The 25,374-nt window shown below is 39.7% G+C and overlaps 1 protein-coding gene across 2 annotated transcripts; it reads left to right on the top strand.

Annotated features, from left to right (window-relative positions):
* Window positions 1–2,733: 2,733 nt before the first annotated feature.
* Window positions 2,734–24,822, top strand: PLA2G4F (phospholipase A2 group IVF). Of its 2 annotated transcripts, XM_056493276.1 has the most exons (20): window positions 2,734–2,949; window positions 7,170–7,242; window positions 8,492–8,628; window positions 9,151–9,279; window positions 10,685–10,725; window positions 11,300–11,342; window positions 12,479–12,545; window positions 12,841–13,010; window positions 14,711–14,824; window positions 15,340–15,377; window positions 16,185–16,320; window positions 17,031–17,167; window positions 18,242–18,464; window positions 19,005–19,119; window positions 20,281–20,418; window positions 20,897–21,004; window positions 21,783–21,977; window positions 22,308–22,474; window positions 23,527–23,713; window positions 24,336–24,822. In XM_056493276.1, the coding sequence occupies exons 1-20, from the start codon at window positions 2,839–2,841 to the stop codon at window positions 24,563–24,565; spliced, it is 2,559 nt and encodes an 852-aa protein (XP_056349251.1). In that variant the 5' UTR covers window positions 2,734–2,838; the 3' UTR covers window positions 24,566–24,822. The 2 variants fall into 2 exon arrangements, 1 of the variants encoding a protein (XP_056349251.1); XR_008840640.1 differs by lacking the exon at window positions 24,336–24,822 and having other exon boundaries at window positions 2,747–2,949; window positions 22,298–22,474; window positions 23,527–23,615.
* The last annotated feature ends 552 nt before the right edge of the window (window positions 24,823–25,374 follow it).

The following is a 25,374-nucleotide window of genomic DNA, read 5'->3' as shown; positions in this document are numbered from 1 at the left end:
CAGGTTTGCACTTGCTTAGGCTGTAGATCATAAAGTAGTCTGGGGTTGGAAGTCAAATATAGATCCTCAGTTTTTCCATTCTGTAGCCATGGGAAGCACCAGCACAGAGGAAATCTTTTGTCTCCACATTCACAGAATCATGGAATGGGTCGGGTTGGGAGGACACACCGTGGGTTATTAAGTGCAGGCTCCCTGCTCAAGCAGAGACATCTCCAGCAGGTCAGCCCCCAGCCTGTGCTGCTGCCTGGGGTTATTCCTGCCCAGGTGCAGGACCTTGCATTTGCCTTTGTTGGATTTCAGACAGTTCTTCCCTGCCCATCTCTCCAGCCTGTCCAGGTCCTTCTCAAGGGCTGCACAGCCCTCTGGGGCACCAGCTTTGTGTCATCAGTGAACTTGCTGAGGAGGAATCTGCTCCTTTATCCAAGTCACCGATGAATAAATTGAAAAACTAAGTGTATTGGTGTTTCTGGAGAAAACTAAAAAAAATTCCCAACAAACAAATCCTATCCTATAATTTTTATCTCTTCTAGTTATATACTGCATCTCAGTTCTCCTCATAGTGCTGCTAATGGGACCAAAAGGGGTCCCTTGTGATATCTACACACATTTTAAATAACATAATACTGTTGGTGATTATGTCATTTAATGCTTTCTGACCAAAAAATGCCAAAACTGCAATGTAGATATACATCAACCTTTACTCCTGTGGGCATGCTGATCCAAGCAGAAGTAAAATTACCAGGTGGGATGATTTCTTTGCCTCACCTTTTGATGCCATTGTGCTTGGTTGTTTTCTTAGTCTGCTGGGAAGTAGCAAAACCAAGTAGTTTCTCTTTGGATATTAAGTTTGCTGATAACAGTGTCTGTAGATGTCTAAAAGTGCATGCAGACACTGCTAATGGGTGATCTGTTGGCTATGAAGCAATTCTTAAGCATGTGTTCTAAAGAGTTTTCAGTTTTTCTGGGAGATTCAAGAGAAATTCTGTAAATGTGAGATGCCTGTGCTGAGTGAGATTTCATTGGACGAGGAGAGTGTCAGAAGGCAGGTAAGCCAAATTTATATGCAATTGGGCACTGAAGATGAAATGAAGGGTTTATACACTGCCTATAATAAACTAGAATAAGGTGACTTCTCCATCTACTGTACTGTGAGGCCACCTCAATTTTCCTGTAATTCATAGTCAAATTGTATTAGAATAAATTAAAAAAAAAAAAAAAAAAAAAAAAGCACACTTTATTTATAGTTCTACAATCTTTTTGAAGATAAATAAAACCTGATATGAAAGTCATAGAATGGTTTGGGTTGAAAGGAACTCTAAAGATGTTCTGGATTCAACTCCCCAGAGCCCCAGCCTGGCATTGAACACTTGTGGGACTGAGGCTTCCACAATTGCTCTAGACAACCTGTTCCAGTGCCTCACCATCTTCTAAGTTAAAGAGTTTTTCCTAATATCTAATCTCAATCAACCCTCTTTAAAACTATTCCCCCTTGTCCTATCACTATCTGGTTGTGTAAAAAGTCACTCTCCCTCTTCAAAAGCCCACTTTAAATACTGGAAGGCTGCTATGAGGTCTCCCTGGAGCCTTCTCTTGTCCAGCCTGAATAGCCTCAGCACTCTCAGCCTTTCTTCATAGGAGAAGTGCTGCAGTCCTTCACTGTCAGTGCAGTGGTGAGTAGAAAAGCAAGAAACAGCTTTTTTCAGCTCGGTGTCTGCTGTGCCAGCAGTTGCTGGCAGTTTCACAATAGCAGTATGTTTGCTTTTTATTTGTGTGTTGACTTGTTTCTGTGAATTCATCACCTAGTGCTGACTTGTTTGTGTTTGAAATGTCAGTGCTTAATGCTTTTATTAATTTTCTTGAATTCTAGTCTGGTGACTGACGCTAATGACAGGAAGTGATTAATGAATGGGACCTTGCTGAGAATGTGTCACGTTGTCATGTTTGCATGGAGCTAATGACATGCTGCATTACTGGCTTTCATACATTTTCTGCCACTTGAATTGTTGCAACGCTAAAGTTTGGTACTTGGTCTGCGATTCCAGTTTATAAATTTCAGCTCTTTCTTTGACAAAAAGCTCCAGCAAGGCAACTGTCAGCAGCTGCTGCTAAGCTAATTGCTTTTCTTAAACTATTTCCTTCACTACTTCATTATTTTTGAAGTGTGACAGCCTCTTTAAAAAACCTGTCCCGTGTCTAGTGCAGTTTTTTGAGAACCTTTGGTGGAAGAATTATGACTGTATTACATGGAAATGAGGAAAAGGGGAGACCTGCAGGCTGCTCAGAGAGGGGAGGTGTGGTGGGGAATCGATATTCCCTGGGACATCCTGTGGCAGAACAACCTGTGGTGTCTGCTCTGGCCTCCCTGGAACTGCTCTGAACAGCTGCAGTCACTGACAGGTTTTGTGTCACTTCAGGCTTGTGAGATGGGAAATTCTTTCTATTTAAAAACACTGGTAGCTTGTGCTGAAGCTCTGAAAAGGATTTTAAGTGGCCGTAGTTGCACATCAGGTTGCTGGAGCTCTCAAAGAAAATCCCGACTGGGGATTTAGCTGTCGTGGCTGGATCACAAAGCGATGCTTCCTCCTGCTCAGGGCGTCCCTGTTTGGTGCTGCTTTGCTCCCTTATCTTGTAGCAATGTCGGAAAAACCTGCCAGCGAGGCTTTGAGCCGGCTTGTTCGGCAAGTGTGGGCCACACCTCCGCCTGTCCCAGCGGGAGCGCAGCCCGGTGTGCGCCAGGCTTCGGATGGGCCCGGAGCGGGGAGCGGCCGGGCTGAGGGCTGTGCTCGGTCTGTGGGATTCCCGTCGGGTTTTCTGCGGAGACAGCACGACGGCTTTCCCATGTTCCATGAGGTGCTGCGGGGCCCTTTCCCACGCAGAGCGCTGCCTTTTGTGGCAGCGGTGCTTTTCCAGAGGAAGGAGAGGAAGGACGCCGGATTGCCTCCCTGGCGGGTAAGACGAACCGCGCTGTCTGACATGGCGCCCCTCAGGGAGCCCCGGCTGCGCCTGTGGGAAACCTGCCCCTCCGTCCGCGGGGATTTAAAGTCCATTGTTACCCGAACTTTGCTCTTAGTCATCGCGTCAATGGGGATTTCGGGCTTTTATTAAATTTAGGGTCTGCCTGAGGAAATCCTGAGCAGCTCTGTGCTTTCTTAGGTTTTGGGGAGCAGAATTGAGCCTGATGCCAAGTTCTTTTTTGGGAGGAGAATCCAGAATACTGTATTTTTCATCAGTAGAGACAAGATCATGCTTAGGTGTTTTCTTGCAAAGTAACCTTGACTACAGTTGCTTCTGTTCTGCTTTCTGTCTTATCCTACAGGATTAATGATCTCAAGTGGACAAAGACTAATGATGGCTTCAGCTTCCGTTCATAAAGCAGTGCAACCACAACAGATAAAGTGGTTTTGACGTGTTTGTCCCTTAACTGGAGTGAAATAATTCCATTGTATAAGATGGTCAGGCTAATAACCTCAATTTTGAATTAAGCTAAATGTTTCTGAAGGAGCTTTTGACTGGAGATTTCATCTGTAAGCTGATCGCTCTTGTCATATCCTATCATGCCAGCTCCTCAATATACAGCTTAAAATTGAGGTGACCATTAATTGTCACAAGACAACGTGCTGCTGATACAGCTTTCTGCATTTCTGCTTGCTGTGTGATAAAAATAAACTTTAATATTATTGTTCAGTACTTATTAGATCAGGTTAGAAAGGGCTCATGTTAGCTTCCATTAACTTGTAAACCATTGAATATATTTTGCCTCAGGAGCTTGTTATTTAAATTTAAAAAAATAACATTACTTACCAAAGTTTTGCTAGCTGTAGGGAGAGATTTTTGTATTGACTAATTGATAGCAATTGAGCAAGGGGTAGGTCAGTAGATCACCCTTTTGGCTTTGTAGGTAAATTTAACATGATCAGACTGCTTTAATTTTCCAGAGTTTAGCCTTAGATTCACTTCTAAAGGCGAACAGCAATGAACTGAGAGTGAGCCCAGTGTTTGCCACTGCTGTTGTTACTGAGCTGCTGGCACTGCTTGTGTCCTGGCTTTCTGTAAATCCTGCCTGCCAGCACATGGTTCCTAGGGCTGGGTCTGTCAGTCTCCTTTCACAACTGCAGATGTGCACTCCTGAGGGAGGAGGGACAGTGCAAGGATGTCCAGGAAAGCCAGGGGTTTGCTCTGGGGTTTATAAGCAAAGTTGGGACACTTTGGCGACAAGGAAGGAAGGGAATGATGTGCAGCAGTGCTTGTCTGGGAGCAGGAACAAGATGGGGAGAACGTGCTCCATTGGTAAACCAAACATTCCTTTGAGCTACCTAATTTTCCCAATAGCTGTGAACAGAATATGTCTTAGAAGTTGTGTTTCTATTTGCTGTGATGGCATTTTTGTAATGAATCTGGCAGGCTTATGGTGAGCCCTCCACATGCACTGAGACCTGTGGGTCCCACCACTTAGATCCCACTGTGTCAAGGCAGCTATCCTGGACTATATGAAAGTAAAGACTGCTGGGTCCTGTAGCTGGCACAACTCGTTTTACAGTCGCTTCCTGCTGCATCAGAATCGTCAGTTTAGATGAAATGTACAGACAATTGTTTGCAAAGTTAAGTATGTGAACATTCAGCCTTGTACCCTCATTTTAGGGTTTAAAGGGGGCTTTTCTTTTTTTGCTTCAGATGCACTCCTGAGCTCTGGAAAAGCAGTGATTCTGAAAAACCATTAAAATGCAAAGCAGAAGTTAGCTGCTTGTGTCAGTCATGTACATTGATGTGCTGTCATGTAAAGTGGTACATCAGTATTTTTTGCCCATTTCCCATATGGATTTCTTGCATGCCTTTTCCCTGATCATTCAGATAGGGCATATCTGATACTCCCATGCTTCATTAATCTGCAAACTCACCTGGCAGCATGCTGTGACCTTGCTGTGCCTTTGCTGAAAGATAAGCACAAGGAGCATATGAGGAGGTTCTGGCATAACTGATCACACAGGCTTGGGAGCACAGTGAAACTTTTGTTGAGTTATATGCCCTTAAATTATGATCTGGATGTGGAAAATATATCTTCAGCTGTGTAATGACTGCTGCAAATCAATTGTATTAGAGACCTTTGGAAAGAACTTTCTTTGGAGCTTGTAAGTACATTTTTGACAGAGGGTGGGCAATAAAAGAAGGATAGGCTATCTTCATGGTGCTCTGTGCCTGCTCTGATAGTGTCTGATTTCCAGGCAAGAGCCATTCTGTGTGAGTGAAGATTGCTTTCACAGCAGTGGGGGTGTGATTATGTAGCTTCATGTCTCAACAAACAGAAGAGTTTCAGGAGCTTTAGGAAGGTGGTGAGAATAGCACATTCCCTAATTTGATGAAGTAGAATGGTGGTCAGCTTTTGCCTGAGAAACTAGTGCCAGGGATTAAATAAAAGAAAGGTGATTAGGAAAGGTTTAAAGAGGAAAGAAGCTAGCATCTGAAGGGTGGAAGTCATGGTGAAATTCACTGTGAAGGTGTGTCTTGTGCAAAGAAACAAGTAAAGGAATGAATAACTTCTACATGTACTTTGTGTAGTTAAGTGTCTTTAAGATTAGTAACAGTATAACTGGAGTTTATTTGCTCAAGTTTAATTTTGTACCTGCGTGTGAGAAATCTTAGGTGACTCGTGGTTTTTGCTCTTTGATTGTTGGTCAGGATGGATGGTCCCTGCTTAATACAAAAATGTTCAGTATACTGTGTATGTCTTAGTTTTATTGTGTTGTTGCAAAAGCTGGTTAAGTATCTCCAATAGATGAAAAATAAGGAAGACTCACCAAGCATGTGATTGCTTAATGTAGTAAAATTCCATTTATCAGATAAGGAACGTTCAAGAGGAGTTCAGATTTGCTGGTTTCTGTGAGATCCCAGTCAGTGATAATGTAGGCCCTACATATTTATGTAATATTTCAAGAATCATGGAATTGAAGAATGGTTTGGATTGGAAGGGACTTTGAAGATGATCTTGTTCCAACCCCCTGTCATAGGCAGGGATGCCTTTCACTAAACCACATTTCTCAAAGCTCCTGCCTGGTCTTGAGCACTTCCAGGAATGGGGCATGTTTCTCTGGTCAACCTCTTCTAATGCCTCATTTGTCAATCTGCAATATTTTGTTGTAAGTGAAGGTCCTATTGAATTTAATTGTAAATGAATACTTTGCTTATCTAAAATTAAACTTTGGTTTCAAGCCAACCATGTTGAAAACTGTGAATATGAAGTAATAACCATTTGTGAAAAGCATTTTGAAAATGGGATTTAAGAAAAGTTCTCAGCTGGCTAGGATTGTGGGATTTCATCAGGATTTCCTCAGTGATGAAAATGAGAAAGAATCCCATTCTGTTCCTGAACCTTGCACAATTACTTCTGTGCAGTCTCTGTACTAAATTACCTGAAGCTTTTCTTGTCTCCAGCCCTCCCCCCACTTCTCCTAGTATCTAGTCAGACTTTTTTTTTCCACTTCACGTCCTGGCATTTAGATGCTAATATTACTTTCCAAAAATAGTCTTCCAGAAGCTTTCAAGAGAAAGGATTACATTTTTATCTGTGCTGGTGAAGTGACATGCATGTTTAGAATTCTGATACCAGTAAACAGTCCAGAATGAAAATGAATTTAAGTTTTGTCTTTTCCAACTCAAACTGCCATGTTTTGGCAAGAAAGTGTTTTGTTTTGTTTTTTTCTTTCTCATTGTAAACAGTGTGTGCCTTTTATGTCTTTAGACATGTTCAGATTCTTGCCATGTCTGCTTTTACTCAAACATTCATGAGCCCTTGACCAGTCCTCTTGAACTAGCTGTCGTGAATGTGTTAGAGCAGCTTTAGCATCTGTTCTCCCTCAGCAACAATATACTAAAACAGCAATTCAAATCTGATCTATAATTAGAGAATCCTAAATAAGGGACTTATTTTCTGACGTCCATGAGGAGTTACCCTAAGACACAGCTCATTGCATTGCCAAAATGGATTGAGTTTCCTTCTAGGCTGCTTTAGTCATCCTCCAGAACACTGAAAGTGCTGTGTGAATTCCCAAACTGATTCATTAATAGCTTGTTTTGGGCTGCCTGGTTCTGATCCATATCTCTGGTCTAATACCAATGTTTTTAGAGAACAGGCATTGCAATTGAGCTAAATGCTGAGCTTGTTTCTCTCTTTTCAGTGGGAAAAGCACCCTTACTACAACCTAACAGTAAAAGTCCTTCGAGCCAGAAACATCAAGGGTACAGATGTGTGTAAGTATTTACTCAAGGTTTTATGAAAACATGCTAGTTCCTTGGTGCATATCTCTAGCACAGAGAGGATTGTTAAGGGAGCCTCTTATCTCCACATATTGCTTTGCCTTTATGGCTCAAAAAAAGCTTGTCAGGTAAAGCATTAGATATATAATATAAAGTATATTATATGTATTTCAGAAGTTTTATGTGAAGCCAATCTGCAGCTTAAGCAGCTGCAGCTGTTCTTAATTTGCAGAACAAGATCAAGTAAGTCCTGGTAATGTTTTACTTCCCTTCTTCTTTCTGGTTATGGCAAATTTCCCCCTTGCTCCTGCTGAACAGTCTTCCTGAACCTAGAAGCAGAAATCTCTAATTCAAATCTCTAAATTCAAATATTTATTTTCTCTGTTGTAGTATTGCTTTGTTTCATGTACCTGCTATTTGTTTGTCATTGCAGACTTTAAAGGAAGTAGATGTTTGATTCCAAGATAAATTGTTTTTTATCTGTTCCTGGGTTTGATAGCATGTTACATATTCCCTTCCATTTACACACCTGTGTAAAGATCTCAGGGCAGTTTGTGGTGCTTGGATCTTTAATCTATATTAAATTATTTCAGATTAAATTGAGTAAGGTAGTCTGTCTTAAGTGTATATCTGGCATCCAGCATTGAACTGCTTGGAATGCCAAATAGCTGTTCAGGGAACAGAAAAGCCTCCCGAGATGCTGAGGGCTAGAATCATGCTGTGAAGAGTTCTTTTCTGTGGCCTGTCTATTCAGCTGAAGTGAAAATTGTCTCTATATTTGCATTGTTGAAGGGGCCCTAAATAGATGAAAGAAGGACTCTGAGACAATAATTTCTTTTCAGGGAATGGAAACAGGCAGCCTAGCTCTTTGCCAGACTAAACAAGCAGTAGTGGATGTCTCCTTGGACTTTAGTAGGCTTAGGCTCTTTCAGTGGTGCCCAGTAATAGGACAAGAGGCAAAAGGCCTGGTATCAGCAGTAATCTTTTAACAAAAGTTGATCTTCCTATCTTTAAATACTAGCCTTTTTTATTAAGGGCTTTATGATTTTGATGAATATGCACCTGATATTCAATTTGCTTCTGTTTAAGGACATTTACTTCGTTAAAGGCTTTTGCTTTAGAAGTCCAGCCTTAAACTTGCACTTTTCTATGATGAAATGAGGTCTAGAAAATGAGGAGATCATGGGAAAGGATATGTTTGAATAAAGTTTTTCTGATGCCTGTCTCTCACTCTCTGCTGCAGTGTCCAAGGCAGACTGCTATGTGGAACTAAAGCTGCCCACTGCATCTCCCAGTGTCTCTAGAACTCAAGTTGTTGACAACTCTGAGAACCCAGAATGGAATGAAACTTTCCAGTATCGAATCCATGGTGCTGTCAAGGTAAGGACACTGTGTGGGGTGGGTTGGACTTCCTGTATTTTTGTACTGGCTTGCTTTTGATACTCCATTCAAAACCAAGGGGTCTTCATTACCCTCAAAACTAGTGTTGTTTGTAAGGTGTCAGCTGTCTTCAGTGATACAAAAAACTGTATTGTGCATGTTCAGTGATCCAAACTGCTGTGGTAAACAGCTCTCTCATGTAAATTGCAGCTAGGATTTTCCATAAACATCCTTGTGAAGCATCTCAGGAAAGGGAAGTTATGGCACTACCTGGTGGAGTTCAAGGAAATTCCTTGGTTAAGCAAGTTTCTATTTGATGTTTGCTTCTTCTTTCACAGGAACTAAATTTCTACTCACTGCCACATAGTTCATTCAGTCAAGTTTTGTCATCAGTAAAACTGTACTTCTGGGAAAGGGGAAGGGTGTTGATTAATGCACAAAGTATCTATTGTATAAAGCTGTCCAGGTTTGTCAGTGTTTCTGCCCCTTCATCTTGGGCTGTTTGCTTCTGTTTGCTTTTAGAACATTCTGGAGCTGACCCTCTATGATAAGGATGTCCTTGTCAGCGATGAGCTCACCTCTATTGTCTTCGACGTGGGGGGCGTGGGGCTGGGCCAGCCCCTGCTGTGCACCTTCAGGCTGAACCCCGAGGTGAGCCCCTGGTCCCTGGGAGGGCTGCAGCTCATCTGCACACATCTGGCAGTGCCTGCTGCTCTGTTTGTCTGAGTGGGAGACGCCAGAAGGGAAAATGAATCAACTGGTGCTGACAGCACATACGGTTTTACTGTCAACTGAGATGTTTCTGAGTACTCTAGTAACTGTATTTGTGTGTTTTCCACAGTCTTTGGGATGCTCCAGCTAAATAAAATTTGGAGTTACTGCTGTCTTTCAGGAATGTTAAGGCATCTTTAAAAAGAATTAGTTTTTCATGAGACTTAGAGGAACATAAACTGGTTTTAAAATGAAAGGCGTTTGCAGTCAGTAATCATTGTGGGGACTGTTTTATGTAATTTGGTGTCATCAGTTTGTAAAAAACCAAGTTCATTGCTGCAAAGGTTACCTCTATATCTAATAAGTCAAAAGCATAAGAGAAGCTTATTTTCTCTGGACTATGTTCATTACATTTAACTTCTGCTTCATGTGGATGATATTGGTGATCATTTGCTCTCAAGCTGTGTTCATGTGTTTATTGACTTACAAGACTGCCTGTTTTATGTGGGTAAGAGCCACATCACCAGACTGCTCTATTTTGTAATGCTACAAATGCATTGCTACAGTAGGTCTGGGTTAAAGGTGAGCTAATGATGTGTTTTCTTGAGAAACTGGGCTTCAGTACTGTTGGTGTGGTCAGAAGCAGACTAACTGGTGTGCAGTTCACAGGGAGGTGTTGGGCAGTGCCATATCATTTATAGTCATGGAGAGAGGTTTAGTAATTCCGTTGTTCCCACTAGCTCTATCCGTTTGCTGAATTCTTAAGTTCTCTTGATCTGTAGTCAAGAGACTGGAAATTTCAACTTCAGCAAAAAAAAATCACCCAAATCAGCTTCTACTTTGTTATTTAAAAAGCTGTGTTAGGTCTGGTATCCGATATTTACAGTATGCTATGGGAGGAGAAAAGACTTTGGCTGGAACAAAGTTTGTAGAGGAAAAAGACAGCAAGGAGCTAAGAGTGCTGGCTTCTGAAATAAGAATTGGGAAGAAGCCCAAAGGCTCATGTAGAAGCTGTTTGCAGAGATGATGTTGCAGTGGTTCTTGAGCCAGAGGAAGTTTTTTCCTCTCACTAGCAGAGTAATGGATCTGAGAGACAACTCTCACTTCTGTGTGATTGTGTCTTCAAATGTAGATGTGTGGTATATAGGACATGTCCAGGAGAAGAGGAATATTTAAAGGCTACATTTAACCATTTCCAAATTTAACTGGAGCTTTATAAAAGGAACAAGCCCAGTTGTTTTAACTGAAGTTAGGGACAGGAGAAAAGCGTAATCTCTTGGGAAAATGTATCTTAATTATATATTCAAGATCAAGGGTCACCGATATCCAACTTTTATTTTCAAAGGCTAATGAAGAGCTGGATGTAGAGTTTTTATTGGAGAAATGGTGAGTCTTACCTGAAGATCTGAGTGGACTTGTGCTCTGCAGTTGCTTTTTCTGTTTGGGGGTTGTCTTGCTCATAAAAAGGATAATAATAGTTCTCTGTGGTGATTGACTTGATTCACTGATGTCTGACCGAAATTATCCTTAATACTCTAGTCACCAAAATTTTTGGCGTACCAATAAAGTAATAAAATTTTGCTGGACTTCGTGGGAAGTAAGTGAGCAGTTTATGGATTAGTTATTTAGGAGTGGAAAGTTTTCAGTTAACCTTGCAAACTACACAAATGTATACTTTATTTATCTGATAGTCTATCTAAGTTCACCTTTTCTCTAGGTTATCAAAATAACTGATGTGGGGAGATCTTATAGCACATGTTTATATTGGCAGACAAATTTTTTTCTTAAATTTTTCCAAGCTCCCTTTATTTTGGGAAGGGAAATATACTTGGTATTTCCCTGGATCTCCCACACTGAGGACCTTTTCATGGCACTGCTTATTCAGCCAATTGGTTTGTAAAGCAGGATGAAGCAAAATTAAAGCCTGTCACCACTTACAATAAACCTCTTGCTTTCACAGCTCAGATGCTCCTACAGAAGTGTTGACCAATGGAGTCCTTGTGGTGAGTACATGGAAGCCAGAATCATGTGTGTTGTGATTTACTCCTGAATGTAAGTTTTTAGTAGCAAGAGAAGGATTGTTAAGAATTACAGTCCTACTTCCAAACAGCTCCTATTCTCTCCAAGATCTGCCTCTCTTTTTCAGTCTGTTGATTTAAAAATCTTTCTCAATTTTTAAACTTGATGCCAACTTACAGAAAGCTGCAGTTTTTTGTTTTGAGGTGTTTGTTTTTTTCCCTGTAAGGTTGCTATAAATGGTAAAAAATGTCTTCAGCAGGCAAGTGAGTCCTGAAGATTGTACTGTGTTTTCTAGACTAGATGCTGTTCTAGGGAGAGTCCCTCTTCTTGTTTTAACACATATTATTGCTAAGATTTTATCAATGCCATTATTAAGTAGGGGATCACGCCCTGTTCTTTTGGGTTAATTCATCTAAGAAAAATCAGTGTGTTATGCATTAGAAGTAAGTGTTACTGCCCTTGAAAGAAAAGGGACTGGAGTCATGTTTTTTTTCACGGAGAAAAGGATAATGGTTGAAATGTGGAGTTTTAACTTTTTCTCCCCTGAGAAATAGGTGGCATTAAATGGCACAGTTCTTAAAACTGTTTCATAGGAAATGTTCCAATTTCCCTTAGCAAGTCAGTCTTAATTCAAGCAGTGGATTAGTTTCTTATCTTTTAGGGTATTTGGGTCGAAATCAATCTCTCATCTGCTGTCCTAGAGAGTAAGCTGATGGCTGAGTGGTGTGAGAGACTAAATTTCATGAGGACATAGACAAGCTGGGACAGAAATTTATGAAGTGCTTGCTTGGATTTCAACAGGTTCTGAATAGGTACTCATACATACTTTTAAAAAAGATAAAACCCAGAAAAACCCAGGTGTTGATAACATGTAACTGTGAAGTACTGATTATAAAAAGCCCCAGTTCCTGGATTGGAAAGGGTGGTTTTTATTTTGAAACTAATAATCCTGTCCTACTGAAATAAAAGGTGAGCTTTATTTGAAATTACAAAACAATGCCTAATTTTTTTTTTACACTTTGCAGCTGTAATCCTACAACTAATATAGTAAATGAATTAAACTTCAACAAAGAAGTGAACTAAAAATTATATGACCAGAGCTGTTTTCTTTTTTTCACAGGTTCATCCTTGCTTGTGTCTGCAAGGCACTATCAACAAAGAGCAAAGTACAAAAGAGAAACAGCAAGGTAGGGCTGCCTAGAGAATTTAAGTCAGAATTACTCTTCAGTAGGTTTTTTGCTTGAGAAAGAGGGGAGACTTGATTCTCTGCCTATACAGTGCATTTTAATTTGCTGACTACAAAATAGATTTTTAAAGTAAATTTTGCTTATATTTTCAATTATTAATAATATTGTGTGTTTTCTACTGGGTACCACACAATGGAGTTTTTGCTTGTGTTTTCATGGTCTCAGCTACACTTAATAAATATTTGATTTTCAACAAATGGCCTCTGTGGTCTAAACTTCTTTTTCTAATGCACAGGATACTGTGAGGTCAAGGTGTCTGTCCCAGGGGCATATCAAAAGCAGTTGTCTATTCCTTGGATACCAGACCATGAGAAGGATTATGGAACCTCATTTGTCTTTCATGTGGATAAAGAAATATGTCCAGAACTGCAAGTGGAGTTGGAGCAAACCATATCTGTCCTACAGGTAAACATCCATGCTGATTCCACAAAGCTTACAGAGAGATAAGTTTTTCTCTATTGTTGTTTTTTGCACACTATCTTTTCATTTATAAACAACACTACCTTTTTTTTTTGTTTTGTTTTGTTTTAAAAATGTTGGACTGTGCCTTGGATCTTTTGACATTGTGTAAGGAGGTGAAATGACCTTAAGAGTTTATGCTCTGTGAAGATTTAACATCTGTTCAAACTTGGGGATTAAGAAAATGTTACTCTGCACATGCTTTACTTTCACTTTTTAAGATATTCTATAGGAGCTCTTTTCTATTAGAAACTTGTAGAGTTGCCACCTGCAGAGATTTATTTAGCTTTGTCTTTTACTTTGCAGTCTCTCCAGGTACCTGAAATATGTAGTGACTGAATATTCATCCTCCAAAAATGAGAGGAAGGAAACACTTTATTCTATGGTGTTTTTTATCCCAACAAGCAATTGGGTAGCATGATTGCAAATGGTGATCTTGACTACTGTAGAGGCAGCTGTGGAGAAGAAAATACAAATCTGGAAGAACAGCTTTGCCAGGGGATTCCTTAGGCAGCAAACATGAGCTGAAGAGAGAGACCTGGGCTTGAGTGGTCAAAAACTTGGAGCCAGGCAAGCAAAAACACTGTAGAGGTCAACCGTGGAGATTGCCCCAGGTGGTAAACCTCAGCCAAACAGCTCTGGTAGCTAGCAGAACGTACTCCTTCAGCAAGTGGCACAGACGACAAAAGTCTTCAGTCTGACCTTTTCTTTCTTATCAGATGTAGTAGAGTGCCAGGAACGTTGCAGCATTGCTTGCCCTGTACCTAAATGCATGTTTTTTGCCCCTGTTAGGAGAAGGACAGTGAGCTTAGAGGGACATTGGACTCAGGACAGGAGTTATTGGTCAGAAGACACGTGAAGTCTGTGGGTAGTTGCTAGTCTGACTTCAGTCCTTGGTGTGAGAAGGCTGACAGCCTGTTTTTTTCTCTTAGGTGCAGTCTATCCCTGAGGGCTGAGCCCTGTGGTTGATGTGTAGGCTGCAGCCCACCTGGAGGCTCTGTAGGCTTGTGTGACCCTCTGATATGAGGGGTTTTTAATATGCCTCTTTACATTCAGGAATCTGCACACAGCTCTGTATTAAGAGATCTTGCCATTGCTACATGGCAAAAAAACTCAGATATTTCCTGACAAGCTCCAATGTGCTCTGCTTTTGAGGTTTTTTTAAAATTCCATACTGCCACATGCCGCTTTGGTGATTATCTTATTTCTTATTTTGGGGTATTTTTAATGTATGTCTAATGCTGCTGCCTTTTTTGGTTATCTTTTCCAAATCTTACTTGGAATACAAGTTTGTAATTGAGTTTTTTGACACATGCCAGAACACAATTATTTGTGGGGGAAATTTTGTACTTGAAGATTTTTTAGTTATGGCTGGCAAGTGTATTAAAAACCCCCCAATAATAACAAACAAAACCCTCCTAAAACTAAATCAAAGAACAACAACAAAGAGGCTATTTGAGTGAAAGAAATACCCCTGCAAGGACCTGTCAAGCAGAAAGCAGGATGCCCTCAACAATCCTAGTACTTATGGTAAATATTTAGCTATAGTGATATGAAGAATTGTTTGCACTTTCAAGGTATGAAAGTCATATTTTTAAAAACTTTTTTCTGTGAATATCAAGTAAGATTTTTTTGTTTTTTATTAGGATGGTGTGGACCCTGATATTGAAAAGCATACTACACTTCTGGGATTGGGGACTGTACCAATTAATTCCCTTCCTATTGGAGAAAAAGTTGATAGAATCATTTCTTTGGGAGAGGTAATGTCAATATTTTGCTTTTGCTTTAATTTGCAGGAGATAACCTTTTCCTCCATTGCCTCTAGGTGTTTGGAAAGTTAGGCAACATGTGATTCTCAGGAGTGCTGTTTTCTTGGCTGTCTAGAATGAAGTAATGAGATTACTCAATGCAATTCTTCCAAATATGTTTTCATGGTTGGGTCTTGCAAAATAAATTATGAAGGAAGGAAACAAATTTTTCTGAAAGGAAAAAAATCTTCTCAGGGTGTGAAAGAAAAATGTCAGAGGAGAGAAAAAGCAAGACAATAGCAGAAGAAATAATTTCTTTTACACTGCTCTCTGAGTATGTTTTTGCTTTGTGCAGAGACTGATAAAATGTCTGAAATAGGTGCAAGGAAAGGTGTTCCAGAGATGTTTTGTGGGTGAGGAGCTGTTCTGGATAGTAAGTGGTGACTCTGTTGATGTAGTAACTTCTAATTTGTAGTTCTACCTGGGTAATTGCTATTAATTTCAAGATGTGTTCTCTCTTTTTGCAGGGAAAAAGTTTGGATATGAGTCTGAAAACTGAAGAGAGGTGAGTGGGAGCACCAAAGTCCTTTGAAAATCAGGAAAGCCTTTGTTCCTCTATTGACTTACTGGGATAAATTAAAGAAAAATATATTTGATATTTTTTTAAGAATTTCCTGAAGGCTGTGACTCTTCACTTTGCAGATACTTTTTATTGGACTGGTGTCAATCCAGCTGACATCTCTACAAATTATGTGTTCCTAATACTTAGATGTAAAATAGCTGTTGGTGTAAATATTAAGTGGTTTTGTCAGACACCAGTATTTCCCAGAATATGTGCAGTGATGTCCTGAGAGATAAGAAAGGGCATCTCTGTAAGAATAACAGAAAACCAAGAAGTTGGCTTGTAAGTTGGTGGGGTCATTTGGTATCCAGTCATCAACTGAGGATCCTGCTTCTCTTTTACAAACTTGTAGCAAGTTAATTGTATTCAGTTGCTGCATTCTGCCTCTTAAGTCCAGAATCTTCCATTTTAAAATCCTTCTTCCCCTCATTTCATGTTCATACAGTGATGTCGGTTGCTCCTCATAAAGTCTTGACCTACTAAGAATCTTTTCTTCCTTTGTGAAATTCCTGAATCTGAGTCCTGTTTGTCAGAAGCTTCAAATCTAATCATTAAAGGAGAAATGCAATATGGAGAATTTAATTTTTAATTCCAAAAGGTCTTATACAAAATAGCTGGTGTATACACTAAAATTTCACCTGGTCCAGTTCAGATCTGCACCTAGATTGTGTGTTCTCAAAAATTGCTTTTCCATACTTATTACAAATGCCCCAAAATTTTGAGTTTTTTTTTCCTTAACTTCTATTTCAGCACTTGGGATCTTGATATACGTCTGGGTTTTGATCTCTGTAAAGAGGAGAGAGAATTTTTGGACAAAAGGAAGAAAATAGTTTCTGAGGCACTGAGGAAGACTCTTCGCTTAAAAGACTCTCTTCCAAAAGATGAGGTATTGAGCACAGTCCTGTGGTGAGATGGGTAAAATCCTTTAGGCCTGGTTGATAACTAGGCAGTGTAGGAATCCTTGCTTGTAACTAACAAGAAACATGGTTTGCATTCACTATGGTGTGAGACACATCTCTGGTACATTTCAGTGCTGAAGTCTAAATGTTATATTTCTTAAATTTTAAGGGAGTGCGTGTGTGTGTGTGTGAAATTCTGAAATTTTGGAATGTATGTACTTTACTGGAACTTTTGTATCTTGGGCTTTGGGCTTGGAATTTGCGATGGGAAATTTTGTTTCAGAATGTTTCAGAATGAAACTTGCACCACAGGAATAGATTCTTAATTGCTTGTTTGAGTAAACTTACATCTACATATCCTAATACCTTGCTTAGTGGCATTTGGCTGCTGTTACAAGAATGATTGCCTCTTATGTGTGTATTGAATGAAAGTAAATCTGTGATAATATACATCATAATTTCAGTAAGTGACTGTCCCTAAGATGACCGTGCTATGGTTTATAGCAAGCAGTATATTTTAATTACAAAGTAGGGAAAGAAGTTCAGCTTGAAATCAAACCCAAAATTACTTGTAATGTAGCTAGAAATAGAAGTTTATATCTATTTTTTATTCAAATGAGACTGAAGTGGGATTAGTTCTGTAATTTATTGGCAGTCAGAAGCCTGTGTTTGTGACTCCTGGGTTTGCTGTCTGCAGGTTCCAGTCGTGGCAATACTGGGCTCTGGAGGTGGGATGAGAGCACTGACATCGTTCTATGGCAGCCTTGCTGGGCTGCAGCAGCTGGGCCTTCTGGATGCTGCAATATACCTCTGTGGGATTTCTGGCTCTACTTGGTATGCTACATGCAGTTTGGATTCAGAAACTAAGAGGTTAAATGGTAGTGATGAAGCAGAATAAGGCCAAAATTACATTTGTGCCATCTGTGGGCAGACAGCAAATCAAGTATTTTACCAGTTGTCACCTGTGAGTTCTGTTGGGGATCCTGAAGAGTCTAAGAGATCCAATATCATGTCATAGAGCTAATGGCTAAAATTATGAATCTGCTGCTTGTGCAAGTCTGACAGTTGAATATTAGAAAGTATTATATGATTAAAACTGAATAGTACCTCAGAGCACTGACTTAAAAACCTTCCTCATTCCCCTACTCTTGCCAAGAAGATGCCTGAGGTGGTGCTAGTCGCTGGAAACATGTCCATGCAGGCCACTACATCATCACCTTCCAAAATGGCATAGAGGCTGAAGAGAGGCATAGCACTGTCTTGCCCTTTTGTGGACTGGAGCAATGTTCTGAAGTATTAGATGTGGCTAGACTATTTCAATTTCTCAGTTCTTGGAGTTTGTGATGAAGTCATCCCTTGTTATTATGAAACAAAACTCCTTTTGTAGAGGAGTTGTGCAACCTGACAGCATAATCCTTCCAGGATTTGTGTGTTAAATTAACTCCTCTGTACCTAGTTCTCCTGCTGCTTTTGGTTCAGAGACACTTCCAAAGAAATGTGGGCGTCTGTTTGTAGGGATAATCATTGGTCCAAACTAGCTTTGCCTTTAATCAGACCTGTCTTCTGGTGAAGGCCATGGCCCCTGTTGCTGCATGCTGCACCCTTGCCATCAGCCAGCATGTCGTGGCTGTTGTGTTCTGGAGTTACCATGTTTATGAACTGGTTCATGAATGCTAGCACAGGATGCTTGGAACATCTTTGGAAGGCAGGCTAGCAATCAGGATGAAGATGTCCTGTAGGTGTCAGGGTTTTCAGCACAATTCAGAGTTCAAAGACCTTTTATTTATGGGTTCTTGACTCTTCTTTTGCCTAGACTTCTCAAGTGCTGCAGTACTAATTATAAATAGTTAAAATTATTGTTTACATGACGTTCTTTATTACTGATGACATTAATAGAAGCATTTTCAGGTGTTTATCAACACTGTATCAAGACCCTGACTGGTCACAGAAAGACCTTCAAGATGCAATCAGAAGAGCCCAGAGTACTGTATCAAGCAGCAAAGCAGGGGCATTTTCCCCAGAACAGCTGAAGTACTATTTCCAGGAGCTGAATGCCATGGAGATCACTGGACAGAAGGTTTCCTTTACAGATTTGTGGGGACTTATTGTGGAATATTTCCTACAACAGAAGGTAAAAGAATGAATGTTTGGATGTGTACTGCTGTTTATCTTTCAGCTGGGAACTCTACTGACCCATGTGTTTAGAGTCAAGAAACCAAATACTCTCCACCTTTGTACAGACAGTGCTGTGGAATAAACACAGTATCTTCTTTAGGAAAGAATTTTTAATTTTTAATCAGTGTTACAGAAAAATGCAGTGTTTATTTGGAATGATTGTTCTTGAAAGAATAGCTTTTGTACTGTGCAGGTTAAGCCTGACAGAATGATGCTGGTTTTGCTGAATGGAGTTACTGTGCAGTATTTTCTGTGTAATTGAGATTGAAAATCAGAGGGATAGCTAGTTTATCAATAACATTAGGCATTCTAAATATACAACTGCAGAAGTATCTTGGACAAATCTAACCATATACTTGGACAATGGAGACAAAAAGAGACTTTGAATTAGTAGTGTTGTTAATCAGAAATGCTAAGCAGTGGCTACCAATTATCAAACTATGGGCACAGAATTTACCTAACTTAAGTGGGCTCCTCCTTCCTTGCTTGTGACCAGGATGATCCATCAAAGCTGTCTGATCAGCAGGAAGCAGTGAAATGGGCCCAGAACCCTTACCCTGTCTATGCAGCTGTCAATGTGAGACCCAATATGAGCAGTGGTGACTTTGCAGGTATGAACATGGAAGTTTATTTTGGTTTGCTGAAGTCCATAAATTTATTTTGTATATCCAGTTGCTTGGGTAGTGAACAGCTAATAACAGGAAATATGGCTCAAGCAGTAGTTGGTAGTGCAAAAGGCAGTAGGAAACTGATTGGCAAAATATTATCATCCTGATAGCAAATGCCTTCCTTGTGGCTAAAATGGAGAAATGAGATTCAGAACTGTTGGCCACTCCACATATTTTGCTAGAAACTGCCTGAAATTTTTAGGAGCTGAAAAGATTCCTGTAATACATGTCTCTGTCTGAATCAAAGAATTAGAGTCCTTGTTGATAAGGAAACCACTTTCTTCTATACTCTCAGATAAAAAAATCCCTGTAGGATTCATGTAAAATGATGGATTGACCACCTTTTAATATGCATCATCAAAATTGTAGGTTTTAGTGGCCTCAGTTCTTACAGTAAAAATGTGAAGACCAGTCCTTCATTGAAGCTTTAAATATGATGCAACAAATGGGATTAGATGAGAGAGAGGAACACAAATGCTTGTGTCCATCTGTGTACCACTGGGGGACTTGTTTGTTTTATTCTGGAGGAGAGTGTGTGTGTATGGCAGTGAAATCACTTTCATTCAACCTGCCAGAGTTCAAGAAGCATTTGGATAATGCCTGCAGATGCATGCTGTGTTTTGTTGGGTTGATCTGTACACGCCAGGAGCTGGACTGGATGACCCTTCTTTTTCAGCTCTTTGGAAATATTTCAAGCATGAGGAGGCAGGATAAACAGAAAATGAAGTCTAACACAGTGGATTTTCAAGCCAGTACTGTCATAGTTTCTGGGAGATGGTTCGTAGTGCAAAGAAAAAATGAGAAAAATAATGTAGCTTCCATTTTGGATGGAAAAGGGAGCCAGCAAAATGGTTTAAAGTCAAAGTAAAATAGGCAGGTTATTTCTGTAGTAACAAAGTCAAGAAAGGTGGAATGAAAGCCTTCACAAGAGTTTTTGTTAATTATATGTACACAGATACTAGAGAAGAGGGGCAGAGAAATCCATAGTGATTGTGAAAAGTGGGGGAAGAGTCTCTTGTCTTCCCTGCATGAACAAATACAAGATAAATATTTTTACTTATGTTTGCTCTGAGGTGAGTAAATATCCTGTTGGCTTGCTCTTAGAATGGTGTGAGTTCACTCCCTATGAAGTTGGATTTCGCAAATATGGAGCTTTTGTTAGAACAGAGAATTTTGACAGCGAGTTCTTCATGGGACGGCTTGTCCAGAAACATCCAGAGCCCAGGATTTGTTTTCTACAAGGTATGATCTTATGATAAATATTACATTATTTTATAAGAAGATGGAAATGAACTTGGCTGCTCTGGGGACTTATGAACTCAAGTCCGTGCCTTTTTTCCTTTCCAGAAGAACTTGAAGAAGAGAAATATGTCCAGTGTTTCTCCAGGGCTTTGGCTTCATAGTTGGTTCATAGTGTTACAGTCTGATGTCCTGAGTCTGCAAGATGACTCTATTATAGCTGTCTGTCAAAAATGTCTACTGTCAGTCTTTCTATTCTCTTACTGTCTTTTCCTGCTTTTCTCCTGGAAAATTTTCTGCATTATATTGTAGCATTGTAATTTGTCACATGATTAATGCTGGGGTTTTAACTCAAATTTTTAGAATAGTGGGGATCAAGTGACAGCTCTCTGCCATGAAAAATGTCAGGTGAATTATAGGCCTTTTGGTTACACTGTGAAAAACCTTGTGAGTGTTAAATTCTTCCTCATTTCTCCTGCAGGAATGTGGGGCAGTGCCTTTGCTGCAAGCTTGGATGATATCTGCCTGAAGGTGGTTGGTATAGGACTGAGCTTTCTAGATTCTTTCAAAGATGTTATCAAAGTTCTAGGTAAGAACATACATAAAAATAATTGGACTTTTCAAAAGATTTCTAATTCTGTAGTGGCCACAAATAATATGATGCAAAAATCCTCTTCTTTAAAAAAGAAATTGTATCTGACCTCAACTATAAATTTGGGCTAGTTCTGGGAGCTGTCTTAAACACATATTAAAGTGAAGGCATCATAATCCTGAGAAGAATAATAGAATATGGATTGCTAAGCAGGAAACAGAAAAAGAGGCTTTCAGTTTCCCCTGTGGTCTGCTTTTTGTAGTACTGGATAAGCTGGTTGTATGCTTATTCATTGATCTCCATTTGTTCATTACAGAGAAAAGTAAATGTTTTAGAGACTGGGATTTGTTCATGCACATAATTATGGCCCTACAGTAATTAGTGGAAGAAGAGATTTTTTTTTTTCTGCCTTTTCAGCCCTAGTTTCCCCAGCACACCCCACTCTTTTGGTTTTGTGTAGTTATAAATGCTACTGTGTGTGATTGACAGATGTCTTACGTGACAGAAGTGGTTGTCACTTGGTAACAAGGGTTTCTTTGTATGGATTTGAAATTAATATGGTTAGTGCTTTATGAATAATGCTTTTCCCGTTAAACAGGGCTAGTAAATCACCCAGCTATGGAATATGCATCTCATTAAAATTTCATTACAGTACCCTTATTAGAAAGCAAATTTAGCCTTAAGACAACTGGTTACATATTGTAGGAAAAGGTCTGGTTGAAATGTTGGAGCTGGCATTTTGTGTGTGTTCTGCATCCTTCTGTGGCTTTTGCAGATGACGGCCGGAGATTCCATTTCCAAGACCCAGCCCGACTGAAGACTCGCCTGGTTATACCTGGGGGCCCCTTGTTACAGATGTTTCAGGATTTCTTCAAGTCCCGGGTCACATGTGGAGAAACCTTCAACTTCATGAAGGGATTGTATCTTCATAAAGATTATGTTAACTTCAAGAAATTTGTGACTTGGAGAGGTAAAGGAGTTTTTGTGTATCTGACTATCACAAAATATTAACCACTGTATAATACCTGTGTCACGGAACATAAGTGAGCTTGACTTTGTTCTGCTGAAGCCAGGAAATATATCCCTTCGTACACCATAGCAAAAATTTTAATCCACTGTATTTGTTCTGTCATATAAGGCAAGCTCATAATCAGATTTTATACATCTGTCTCATATGAAGGTTCATGTTAGAATGTCTATTTTTTTCTTACATCACTAATATGAGCTTTGTTTATTTCTTCTGCCAAGACATTTGTAGTGAATCAATATAGTTACTTGTGTTACTTGGAGTGTCTTACAGGTACTCACCTGGATGCATTTCCCAACCAGCTGACTCCCATGGAAGAGAGCTTGTATTTAGTGGATGGTGGCTTTTCCATCAACTCTCCCTTTCCTTTGGTACTTGATCCAGAGAGAGATGTGGATGTTATCTTGTCATTCAATTTTTCCTGGGAAGCTCCATTTGAGGTGAGAGATGTAGCTGAGCATTATTATTATTATGAACATAAAAGCACAGAATCAGTGGCAGCAGATCAGTTGAAGCTGAATACAAGCACTAATGGACAAATGAATGAAAGGAAATCCTTGTATCTTCCATGGAGTCACAGAATGGTTTGAGTTGGAAGGGACAATAAAGATCATCTCATTTCAACCCTCCTGCCAGTCATGGGTTGATTCAGCCTCTACCTTCCACTAGACCAGTTTGCTTAAAGCCCTATCCACCCTGGTCTTGAACACTTCCAGGGAGGGGGACCCCTTCTCTGGGCAACCTGTGCCAGTGTCTCACCACCTTCAGAGGTGAAGAATTTCTTCCTAACATCTAATCTGAACCTACCCTCCTTCATCTTAAGGCCATTTTCCCCTTGTCCTATCACTTCATGCTCTTGTGAAAAGTCACTTTCCAGCTCCTGTAAGCCTCCTTTAGCACTGGAAGGCATTGTAAGGTCTCCCCGGTGCCTTCTCCTCTCCAGGCTTAACAGCCCCACCTCTCTCACCTGTCTTCCTATGAAAAGACATTCCAAATGTTATTTTGCTGTGCTTTTTCCTGTGAAGGTCATGAAAATATTGAAAGTTGACAGCTGTAAGAAAATTTAAAAATTTTCAGAAGCCTAAACAGATTAAGTAAAATAAGATTATTTGTTTGGCACATAAGATCACTGTTATTTAGATATGTGCTTCTAAAGAAAGAGTGGCTATTGGTGATTTTCTTCATGCAGACAAGTTATTTTCTGTACATACAGGTGTTCATTACTAAGTGCAGAAAAGTCAAGGTGAATAGATTTAGAGTAGGAAAGCATAAAAAATTTCAGCTGCAATCTGTTGGTGTTTGTTGCAGTTGTGCTATTCATTCTTTTATATTACCAGTCAAAGAAATTGTTTCTGCTAATTTGCATCTGAGTTCCTGTCATTTCTTTCCATTTTTAAAAATGAAAGTCTCTTTCTTTATGAAGATTGTAGTTAGATGATCTTAGAAGTGTTGCTGGTGTTCTACTGCAATTATCTTTTTACTGTTACAACAGGTTTTAGAGCTGACTCAGAAATACTGTGAAGAGCGGGAAATTCCTTTTCCAAAAATCAGATTTAGTGAGGAAGATGAAAAGAGCCCAAAAGAGTGTTACATGTTTGTGGATGATAGTAATCCAAAGGCTCCAGTTGTACTCCATTTCCCACTGGTGAATGACACCTTCCAGAAATACAAAGCTCCAGGTAAACAAGCTGCATCTTAAAGCCCTCTTCTAACAATTCTTTGAGTGTACTGATGGGGAAAATTCAGGTCAATGTTCCTCTTTTAATTCTTCTTAATATTACTCTGTAATTGTTAAATTGTTATTTACATTTAAGGCAGAGACAGTTTCCACTAGTTTTTTGAAGGGCAGGATGAGAGAAGAGGCTCACAACCCCCCTTCCTCCACAAAAGTGTTTGTAGTAAACTACTTTAATGTTCATCTTTTAAGACTGGTATTTAAATTTAAGGGGCAAGGTACTCCTAGGGCCAGCTGACCTTGAGGTTTGTCTTTCATTTTAGTGTAGAGCAGCACTTCCAGGGAGAATTGAGCTTTATATTCCTTATTTTGAGCATAATAATCAAAGATGAACTTAACAATTTATCACAATGAAAATGTATTTTAGTATTGTATTTTGAAGCCTAGTGGAAGTAGAAAGGGTAATAATACTCTGCCCCTTCAGCTTCCAAATATTTTGGAAGGAGCTGATATCTCCCATGGGAAAAAGGTTAAGTTTAAACAGAATTCTCTCTCCTCCTAGCTAAAATGATTCTACCACATCAGAGGGTTTTTTGTGATGTTATTTTTTTTCTTTCTTGCTGCAGGAGTTGAACGTGAGACAGAAGAAGAGAAATCCTTTGGTGACTTTATTATTGAGTCAAAAGATTCCCCTTACCGTACACTGAACTTCACCTTTGAGCCGTACGATTTCAACAGGTTAGTGGAAGTGAATCGCTACAATGTTCTGAACAACAGGGACACTCTCCTCAAAACCCTAAACTTGGCTCTGCAAAGGAGGAAGTTGAAGAAAGTCATCAATAAGTCAAATACATGAGCAATTTCCAAGGCTAGGATACAGAGAGGCTGCAGGTTCAAGACAGAATACTGAAAGCAAATAGCTGGAAACTGTCTTCCTGGGGGAGTGGTACACCTGACACGGAAAACTCATTCCAGGTTATGTGCTCTGATGAAAACTCAAGGGATGTACAGTACAACATGGATGTTGCTTCCTCATGTGGAAAGAATGAGGAATTACCTAGCTCAGTATTTCAAATGACAGTGGCTGATTCCAGATGATTTGGGCGGTCTATCCAAACCATTGAAGCATCTGGAGAATAATCTTCCAGACTCTACTGAGTGATGCACCTCTTTTTATTAAAGGTGTGTTGGTGTTTGAAGAAACAGATTTCCATCTGCACTTTTGTCTCTTGCTTTTGGACCTCCCTTCATGAACATTTACATTTTACATCATCTTAAAAAGAACTCCACAGATAAAAACTACACACAGAGAGGAAATGTCTTCTTTTGCTTTCAGTTTGCTACTGGTTCATGCCCATGTACTTTCAAGACTAAATAGTTATTACCTGCTTCCCATTTTGCCATTCATGGCTTTAGTTTTCTTCTTACTCTTCTCAAGAATTTTAATGTCTTTTAGTCTCTCAGAAATTCTATACAGAGTATCTTATTTTGGTAAACTATTTTTTTTTCAAGGAAATAAATGGTTTTTTGTATTTAACAAGAAAAACACATTGTGGGATTTTGTTACTGCTTCCTATAGTTTGATCATCACGAGATGATGAAAATGCCCTAAGTCTTAGCCTTCTCTTTCTGTGTAAGAGGAAAGAAGGCTCCTTTGAAGGGTTT

The sequence above is a fragment of the Oenanthe melanoleuca genome, chromosome 5 (genome assembly GCF_029582105.1).
Source record: "Oenanthe melanoleuca isolate GR-GAL-2019-014 chromosome 5, OMel1.0, whole genome shotgun sequence".
NCBI lineage: Eukaryota > Metazoa > Chordata > Aves > Passeriformes > Muscicapidae > Oenanthe > Oenanthe melanoleuca.
Note: the sequence above shows the minus strand (reverse complement) of the source record. Positions and strands in the feature narration are given on the sequence as shown.

Bases quoted from the DNA above. Each gene is read 5' to 3' on its own strand.
- PLA2G4F (XM_056493276.1), top strand. From the start codon at position 2,839: ATGTTCCATGAGGTGCTGCGGGGCCCTTTCCCACGCAGAGCGCTGCCT. The intron at 15,378-16,184 runs GTGAGTGGGAGC...CTTCTATTTCAG, and splicing joins AGTCTGAAAACTGAAGAGAG to CACTTGGGATCTTGATATAC. The intron at 21,978-22,307 runs GTAAAGGAGTTT...AGTGTCTTACAG, and splicing joins GAAATTTGTGACTTGGAGAG to GTACTCACCTGGATGCATTT.